This window comes from Petaurus breviceps, unplaced genomic scaffold (genome assembly GCF_028583685.1).
Source record: "Petaurus breviceps papuanus isolate PSGF00001 unplaced genomic scaffold, PetGlider_PUasm1.0 79, whole genome shotgun sequence".
Lineage (NCBI taxonomy): Eukaryota > Metazoa > Chordata > Mammalia > Diprotodontia > Petauridae > Petaurus > Petaurus breviceps.
In genome coordinates this window covers 14,618,468-14,628,383 of record NW_027186523.1, presented here as the reverse complement: position 1 = coordinate 14,628,383, position 9,916 = coordinate 14,618,468, and the positions used below count along the sequence as shown (strand labels likewise).

At 40.0% G+C, this 9,916-nt stretch overlaps 1 protein-coding gene across 1 annotated transcript in view; it reads left to right on the top strand.

Annotated features, from left to right (window-relative positions):
* Positions 1 to 206, top strand: part of UPF2 (UPF2 regulator of nonsense mediated mRNA decay) — a 200,541-nt gene extending 200,335 nt beyond the window's left edge. Inside the window, exon 22 of the mRNA XM_069106399.1 lies at positions 183 to 206. Within this exon, the coding sequence (XP_068962500.1) occupies positions 183 to 186 (4 nt within the window). The 3' untranslated portion in view covers positions 187 to 206. The remainder of the gene's footprint in view (positions 1 to 182) is intronic.
* The last annotated feature ends 9,710 nt before the right edge of the window (positions 207 to 9,916 follow it).

Below are 9,916 nucleotides of genomic sequence, written 5' to 3'. Positions count from 1 at the left end.
CCTTCCTTCCTTCCTTCCTTCCTTCCTTCCTTCCTTCCTTTCTTCCTAGTTTTTATGTGAGAGGACTGCTGTGAGCTTCCAGGTCGGAGTGGGGCAGCAGACCTTACCTCCTACTCAGTCACCATGTGTCCCTGACTTCTTGGCACTTCCACTCTATTGTGTTTCTTCCTTCCTGATCTTAGGTGAATGATTATCCAAAGCCAGAATGGACCAGGTTACAAGAGCTTCACAAGGCTGGAAGAGCTACAAAAGGTCCCCTCAGCAACCAGAGTCGATAACAGAGACCACCAGAGGCCAATAGCCACACTAGATGAGTCCAGTGAGGAGCCCTCGAAGCAGCCAAAAGACCTGCTTGACCCAGCCCAGAAGTGGATTGACCTATAAGCCAAGACACTGAGTCATAAAAGAAGCTATTCCAGATACACAAAGGAATGACTTGTCCATTGGTGATACCTCACCCCAAAGAAAACTTGGTGGGGACTCCTAGAAGAGCGAAAGGACTCCCAGGGACAGGAGTTGAGAGGTACTCCTTGGCACCATGTCTGCTCTAAGCTATGTTTGTACTTTAAATTTTAGTTCATTCTTCCCAGGGAACTTGTGTGCATAGACAGGAGGAGAGTGTTGTCTCCTGGTTTGGGGATTGTTTTATAACCACTGTTCTTGCTATACCTTCTCAGTAAATACCCTTTTGTAAAAGAATACTTTGATATCAGCTGTTTGATGGATATTGGAGAGAAGTTAGCTGGTTAATTGATACTGGGGGAGCATAGCAGATATAAGCAACAGTAACGGAAACCCTGGCCCCTTAGGGTTACCCAACGGTAGAACCCCGAGGGAAGAAATGGTCCACAGCCCTGTGTGGACCCAAACTGCCAGTGTGAGTGGGGGTTGGGAGAATATTCCTAAAGGAAGTGCTACCATTTATTAGCAATGATTGGTCCCAGTGGCATTATGTGAGGCCGGCCTGTAATGCAAAGTGTGAGAGAAAAGTAGAATGGTAAATGATGTAAATGCTGATGACAACTATGGAAAAAGTACACGTGTAGAATTATAAGGACTAAGAAAGGTCACAGAAACTTTTATTGTTCTTTTGATGTAGTTTACTAGTGTAAACTTGATTAAGTACACAATAAAAAAAGAAAAAATATACAGAGGGTGATGGTGAAATGTTATACCCTTAAATCACGTACTAGGCTATTCTGGCATTATTTTTAATACAAAATAAATATTGGTTACTAAAACATATGCATGTTACTGAAATAGCATTAATTACTTGTTTTATATCTGTCATGGGCACCTAAAACATGGCTATCCCGGGGGGTGGTGGAGAGTTGAGACTGGGAAAGGGTCCAAACTCTGTACACAACCCATCTCTTCCTTTACTCCTTATCTTATTCCCTCATGTGTGAGTGTATCTGTATTTTCTTAGACATAGACCTATGTCATTTTCTTTTTTCGCACTAGCTAGAGAGTCATCTTTTCCCATATTCCCTTTCTCTCAAAGTCAGGACCCCTACTCATTCACTGTACTCAAAGGAGGACTGCCTGATCATGCTAGGCATGTAGTAGCCAGCCAGTAGTAACTGTATTATCCCTGTACAAGTGGCTGTTGGGAAGGTTGTCTTAAGTATGCCTATGATCATGATAATTTAGTTAACTATAAAGGTTATTTCAGGTAAAATCTCATTATAAAGAAGGTTTCTATACAACATAGCTATTAAGTATGATCTGGTAGCTTGCTGAAGAGGCAGCCAGCTGGTGCAGTGGAGAGGGTGTGGGTCTTAGAATCAGAAAGACTTGAGTTCAAATCTTGCCTTAAACATTTACTAAAGGTTTGACCTACACAAGTTATTTAATTTTTCTTAATCTCAGTTTCCTCATCTATAAAATGGAAGCAGTAATAGTACCTACCTCACTAGATTGTAGTGAGAATCAAATGAGTTTTACAGAAAAGCTAGCCATTATGATGATGATGATACTCTAGAAAGCAAGCCAGGGAATGTAGGTTTTGCAACATCCTCATGGTCTTGTTGCTAAAGAGAGGCAGCAAGGCAAAATGTATTGGTCTCCAGATTGTGACTGTGGCCTATCCCCAAGGGGTTTATGATAAATCAATTGTAGGGTAGGAAGATAGAGAGTGGGAAGCTGGGTCCCAGCCTACTCTCCCTTCCAGAGCCAATTGGTGGATTTGTTTCTCACACAACCATACATCTACCAGCACTCTCCCAATCTGATATTTCCTTCCTGTTCAAGCTCCCCACTTTCTCCACTCTGAGTCTCCTTCAGGGCATTTATAATCTAGCTTCTACCTGGGACTCTAGAACAGCAACTGTGCAGGGTCCACTGGGGAAATTCACACCCATCCCTGGATGCCCAAATCACCTCACTTCCACGGGGCTCTTTGACACTCTGAGGGCTACCTCTGTACCCTGGGTTAGTTACTGGTGAACAAAAACCCACTCTCCTTTTTGTTTTGGGTGGGACTAAGTGAGTTGCACAGTATGTCCAGGTGTGGCTGGGTTGTATTCTGCACTGTGGATCTCATTATATTATCCAAGTTTGGATGTCGTTGATTTACTGGATAGAATTAAGAAGATCTGGGTTCACATCCCATCTCCTACACTTGCAAACTGGAGCTACAGGCAAATTACTTATCCTACCAAGTTACTCCTTAAGTCATTGCCCAAGTTGTCAATCTGTGTGTGTGAATGGTATTCTCACATGTATGGAATCACAGAGTTTTGACTCATTCATTGTAACAAAAATGCATTACAATACAAAAAGATTTGTGTGTTCCACAGATGTCAGAATCTCACCTATTATATTTCTGTATCATCTCCCTGGGGCCTTCCTCCTAGCTCTCTTCCCTCAATAAGATGATATCCTGGGACTTAGCTCCAAGAGCACAAGCTTCCATAGTTTGAAATTTACTTAGGAAAGCAGAGGATGTGACTGCTCCCTCCAAGTGTTGGTATATCTCTTCTCAAACACTGCTACTCAGTTTTATTCAAGGTTCTGTACTTTCCGTTAGTCTTGGTTGGCTTTCCAGAAATAAGTGTGACTTCAGGAAGATAGCTGGGAAACATAATGGGCATTTAAGACATGTGAAGGACACCTACTGAAGGGACGTTGTGAATTAGGAAAGGACAATTTTTGAATCTCAAACTAAAAGTCTAAAGGAAAGGGAAAGGAAGAACCACGTGATCTGTCTTTTATTATCCTCCCTGGACCCCATCCTTATGTGACAAGTTTGTGGCAGGACCCCAGAAGTGGCAAGGTGGATAATGTACTGGCACAGCTAAAACACATCCCTCCCCATTTTAACCATATTCTGTACTTTGCAGATGTGGCATGCTTACACTGGATGCCATGGTCTGTTTGTCTTCATGCGCAGCTAGTTGGCTCAGTGATAGAGTGCTGGTCTTAGAGTAAGGAAGACCTGAGTGTAAGTCCTATCTCATGCACTCACCTACTTACTCTAGGACCCTGGGCAAGTCATTTAATTTCTCTTAGCCACATGCATATATATGCATGTATATTTATATATGTATATATCACACACATACATACATGTGTGTACATATACATATACACATGTATGTATGTGTGTATGTATATAGGTATGTGAAAGGACCCATTTCATAGAGTTATTGTGAGCTAACATATATAAAGTACTTTGAAAAACTTAAAGCCCTACATAAATGCTATTATTATCATTCAGATGCCATAGAAGGAGAAGAGAGGGCACACAGGTGCTTATTTAGTGCTTTTCCAGTTTGCAGTAGGTGGGCAGTTGAATGAGTAGTACAGAGAACTCTGAGCCTGGAGTCAAAAAGACCCAATTCATATTTGACCTCTGACACTAACTTGCTGTGTGACCCTGGACAAGTCACTAATAATCTCTGTTTACCAGAGTTTCTCCAGCTGTTAAATGGGAATAATAACTGCACCTATCTTGCAGGGTTGTAAGGAGAATCAAATGAGATAATATTTATAAAGTGCATGGTCAGCACTGGGCCTGGTACATTTTAGGCACACTATAAATGCTTGTTCCTGTCCCTGTCCTTTTCCTCATCAGGTGACAGTTGCAACTTGAATCCCTCTAGCCCTAGTTGCATCCCAGTTAAATTCAATGTATATTTATTTTAAGTATTTACTGTTGTCCCGGTGCTGGAAGAGATAAAACATTGATTTATATAGATTTTTCCAATTTATTTATTTATTTTTAGTTTTCAACATTCATTTCCACAAGATTTTGAGTTACAGATTTTTCTACCCATCTTTCCCCTACCCACACCCCAAAATATCAAGCCTACCAAATACCTCTTCCCCAATTTGTTCTCTCTTATATCCTCCCACATCCCTCCCTAACTTTCTAGTAGGGCAAGATGGATTTCTATACCCCAGTGCCTGTATATCTTATTTCCCAATTGCATGTAAAAGGCAATTTTTTTAAAACATTTGTTTTGAAAACTTTGAGTTGCAGATTTTTTCCCTTCTTCACTCCTCACCCACCTCCACTGGGAAAATAAGCAATTCAATATAGGTTGTATATGTGTAGTTATGCAAAACATTTCCATAGTAGTTATATTGTGAATGACTAACTATAATTCTCTCCATCCTATCCTGCCCCACATTTGTTCTTTCTCCTTTGACCCTATTCCTTTTCAAAAGTGTTTGCTTCTAACTACCCTCTACCCCAATCTCCCCTCCCTTTTATCATACCCTCTCTTATCCCCTTCCCCCCTACTTTCCTGTAGGGTAAGATACCCAATTGAGTGTGTATGTTATTCTCTCCTTAAGCCAAATTCAATGAGAGTAAGGTTGTCCTATTCCCTTTCACCTTCCTGCTCTTCCTCTCCATTGTGACAGTTTTCTCTTGCCTCTTTTATATGAGATAATTTACCTTAATCTCTCTCCCTTTCTCCTCCCAATTAATTCCTCTCTCACTTCTTAATTTTATTTTTTTAGATATCATCCCTTCATATTAAACTCATCCTGTGCTGTCTATCTATGTATACATGTACATACATATGCACACACTCACATATATATTTATACACACATACACCCTCCTATACATACATATACACATATATATTCCCTTCAACTATCCTCGTACTGAGAAAAGTCTTATGAGTTACAATTATCATTTTTCCATGTAGGAATGTAAATAGTTCAACTTTAATAAGTTCCTTATGATTTCTTCTTCCTGTTTACCTTCTCATGCTTCTCTTGCTTCTTGTATATGAAAGTTAAATTTTCTGTTCAACTCTGGTTTTTTCATCAAGAATGTTTGAAAATCCTCTATTTCATTGAATGACCATATTTTCCCCTGAAGCATTATACTCAGTTTTGCTGGGTAGGTGATTCTTGGTTTTAATCCTAGCTCCTTTGACCTCCAGAATATCATATTCCAAGCCCTTCAATCCTGTAATGTAGAAGCTGTTAGGTCTTGTGTTATCCTGATTGTGTTTCCACTCAAATTGTTTCTTTCTGACTGCTTGCAGTATTTCCTCCTTGACTTGGGAACTCTGGAATTTGGCTATAATATTCCTAGGAGTTTTCTTTTTTGGGATTTTTTTTAAGAAGTGATAGGTGAATTCTTTCAATTTCTATTTTGCCCTCTGGTTCTAGAATATCAGGGCAATTTTGCTTGATCATTTCTTGAAAGATGTTGTTTAGGTTTTTTTTTTTTTTATCATGGTTTTCAGGTAGTCTAATTCTCCTGATCTGTTTTCCAGGTCAGTGGTTTTTCCAATGAGATATTTCACAGTGCCTTCTATTTTTTTCATTTGTTTGGATCTGTTTTATAGTATTTTTTGGGGGGGGGGTCTCCTTTAGCAGGCTGTTGACTCACTTTTCCTGATTTTCTTGAATCATTCTTATTTCTCTTCTCAATTTTTCCTCCACTTCTTTTACTTGATTTTCAAAATCCTTCTTGACTTCCACGGCCTATAACCAGTTCATATTTTTCTTGGAAGCTTTTGATGCAGGAATTCTGACTTCATTGTCTTCCTCCCATTCCATATTTTGATCCTTTTTGTCCCCAAAAAAGAATTCTATGGTCTGTTTGTTCTGCTTCCACTTGCTCATATTGCCATCAAGTTACTTGACTTTTGATCTCTTTGCCATGGTAGAACTCTACTTCCAGATTGCAGAGAGCTATGTCCCAAATCGCTGGGGTTTTCACAGTTGCCAGAGCTATTAGGAGGGTGCCCTCTCTGCAGCCCTCACAAGCTCTGATACACTGGCCACACACCCCAGGACCACCACACAAGACTGCAATCCAGATCCAAGAAGGTTAAAGCAAGAGTGATTACCTTCTGAATGGTTGCTTGGTCCCCCTATGATCTGCATTCCAGGAGCTCTAGAGGCAGCCACGTGGCAGTAGCTGCAGCCGTTGTGCCTCTGCCACTTCTTGCCCCAGGGGCAGGGGCTGGAAGACCTCTTCTCCACCCAGTTCCAGCAGAGTTCCTGACTGACCTTTTACTTTCTTTTTGGCGTTTATGGGTTGAGAAGTCTGGAAACTGCCACAGCTGCTGGTGATTATAGCAGCAAGCACCCTAGCATATACAGGGTGGCTGCCAACACAGGTTTTTAGATCTGTTTTTCTAAAGGAAAGCAACTCAAAATGGGTTAGCAATCTTGCTTTAATCAAACATATGTCATTTATCTAGTTCAGGGGGGAAAGGTCAGCACTCCAAACTTCAGAGAATACAAACAAGTTACAAGCAGACAACAAATACAGAGAAACATCAGCAGACAGGCTTCCTAACTGTCTGACCATTACATCCATACCTAGTTAGTTACCAGAGAGGAAAGCACTAACATCTGGGTTTTCAAAGCTGGGGGGCTCAACGGTTGCCCAGAGTCTCATCTGGTCAAATCACATAACTCTTCTCAAAGTGAGCCCCAAAACAAAACCTCACATCAGGGTATATATAGCCTTCTCTTGGCTCAGAGAATGTCACAACCCTCTTGACCCACTGCCCAATCACAAAACACCAAGGTGTGGGTGTTCCTGAAAAACAAGCCTCCTGCCACAGGCTCTAGATGACCACATGCAGCTGATTAGGGGGGCAGAGTATATTTTCAAATCAAGGAAGGTTCTCAGAGTCACTTAAGACTATCAAAGGGCCTAAGGGCAGGGAAGATCTTAAATTCCCATTCCCATAACAGTGATTCACTCTCCTGAAGTCTGCTCAGGCTGCTGCTGGTTGAGGAGCCCCAGGCCCACTAGGCCTGGCAAGCTTAATAAATACTTGTTGGTTGACTGAATGCAACTAAGTTTGACAGTGTGCTACTAGACTTAGCCCAATATTGCCTGGTCCTTTTCTCAAATGCCAATTATATCAGAGAAGGAAAAAAAAATCAAAATCATGACAAGCTTTTCTTCTTTCTTTCCAATCTTTTATGTTTTGAAAAACTGATTTTTAATTTTTCTTTCACTTCTTTTTTTATTAATTAATTAATTTTAGTTTTCAACATTTACTTCCCTAAGATTTTGAGTTCTAAATTTTTTCTCCCTACCCTTCCCCCCACACCCCAAGACATCATGTAATCTGATATTGGCTCTACATATACATTCATATTAAAGATATTTTCACATTAGTCATGTTGTAAAGAAGAATTAGAACTAAAGGGAAGAACAATGAGAAAGAAGAAACAAAAAAACAAAAAAAGAGAGAGCAAATATCATGCTTCAATCTGTGTTCAGACTCCATGGTTATTTTTCTGCACGTGGAGATAGCATTTTCTATCATGAATCTTTTGGAGTTGTCTTGGATGTTCGCATTGGTTAGTTATCACACAGTGTTGCTGTTACTGTGTACAGTGTTCTCCTGGTTCTGCTCACTTCACTCAGCATAAATTCATGTAAGTTTTTCCAGGTTTTTCTGAAGTTTGCTTGTTCATCATTTCTTTTGGAACAATAATATTCCATTACATTCATATGCCAAATTTGTTTAGCCATTCCCCTTTGATGGGCATCCCCTCAATTTCCTTGGCCACCAAAAAAGATCTGCTATAAATATTTCTGTGCATGTGGGTCCTTTCCCCATTTTTATGATTGCTTTGGGATATAGACCTAGAAGTATCCTTGCTAGGTTAAAGGATATGCACATTTTTGTAGCCCTTTGGACATAGTTCCAAATTGTTCTCCAGAATGGTTGGATCAGTTTATAACTCCACCAATAATGGATTAGTGTTCCAATTTTCCCACATCTTCTCCAACATTTATCATTTTCCTGTTTTGTCATGTTAGCCAATCTGACAGGTGTGATGTGCTACCTTAGAGTTGTTTTGATTTGCATTTCTCTAATCAGTAGTGATTTAGAGCATTTTTTCATATGACTATAAGATAGCTTTATTTTCTTCATGAAAACTGCCTGTTCATATCCTTTGACCATTTATCAATTGGGGAATGACTTGTATTCTTATAAATTTGACTCAGTTCTCTATAGATTTTAGAAATGAGGCCTTTATCAGAGACACTGGCTATAAAAAATTCTTTCCCAACTGAAAAACTGATTTTTTTTTCAGTTGTACAAAAAAAAAAAGGTGATAGCAGAAATGTGTTTCCACAAAAAGAACCTTTTTGATATTTAATTTTATTAAACGACCTTTAATGGAGGTCGTTAATACTTCAAAAGATCTGTGCTTTCATCAGTGAGTGCATGCCTCCATGCTTGTGAAGATCTTATATAACCCCTCCATTTCTTAATAAATGTTTTCATGAAGTTCTGTGGCAGAAAAAAGGAAAGAAGAAAGGAAGGAAAGAGGAAAAAGAAAGAAAAGAAGAAAAACAAACAAGTTACCTGGTTATCAACTGTCTGGTAAAAAGCCATATGTCCTTGGACTATAGACATACAGGCTTCATTTGGCCTATTGCCCAAACCCATTGCAGCTTGTTAGGACCAGACTCAATCAATCAATCAACAGGGATTTATTGAGCAAACATTTACTATATCCCAGGCATTATGCTAAGGGCTAAGGAATAGCAAAGAAGGCAAAAAACAGTCCCTGCCCTCAAGAAGCTAACATTCCAGTGGGAGAGATAACATGTATACAAATAGGTACTTACAGGACAGAGACAGAACAGAGGGCAGGAAAGGCCTTGAGGAAAGGCTTGAATAGCTTGAGGGGACAAGAAAAGGTCTCCTAAATAAGGTGTAAGTAAATAAGGTGTACTTAAGCTTGAGTGTTGAGGGAAGCCAGGTACATCAAGAGGTAGAAGAGAGAAGAAAGAGTATTTCAAGTGTGGGGGGCAGTCAGTACAAAGACCCAGAGACCCAAGATGGAGTGTCTTGTGTGAAGAACAACAAATAGGCCAGTATAGGGGGATCATAGAATGAGTAGAGGGAAGTAGTATATAAGATTGGGAAGGGAAGGACTTCCAGCAGCTAAGATGGCAGAGTAAGCAGGAAATCACTGTCACCCTCCCATATTCACCTCCAAACAACCATAAAATAGTGTTTCTAAACAAATTCTGGAAAAGCAGAGCCAGCAAAAAGATGGGGTGAAATAATCTTTTAGCCCAAGAAACTTGAGGCCCATTCTTAACATTCCTGGCAATAACAGGAAAACCGAGAAGAAAGGGAAGTTTAGAGGGGAAAAATAATTCTGTTTGGAACATGTTGAATGTGAGATGCTCACAGAGCATCTAGTTGGCATTGTTCAACAGGCAATTCATGATGCAAGATGAACTCAGGAGAGACTAGGGTTGGATATAGATCTTGGAATCATCTATGTAGACATGATCATTGAATCCTTGGGAGCTGATGAGATCTGAAATGAGATAGTATAGAGGGAAAATTGAAGTGATAGAGTTTTGGGGGACTTGTGAGTAAGAGCAGTCAGACGAGGAGGAGATGGGGGGGGAGAGAGAGAGAGAGAGAGAGAGAGAGAGAGAGAG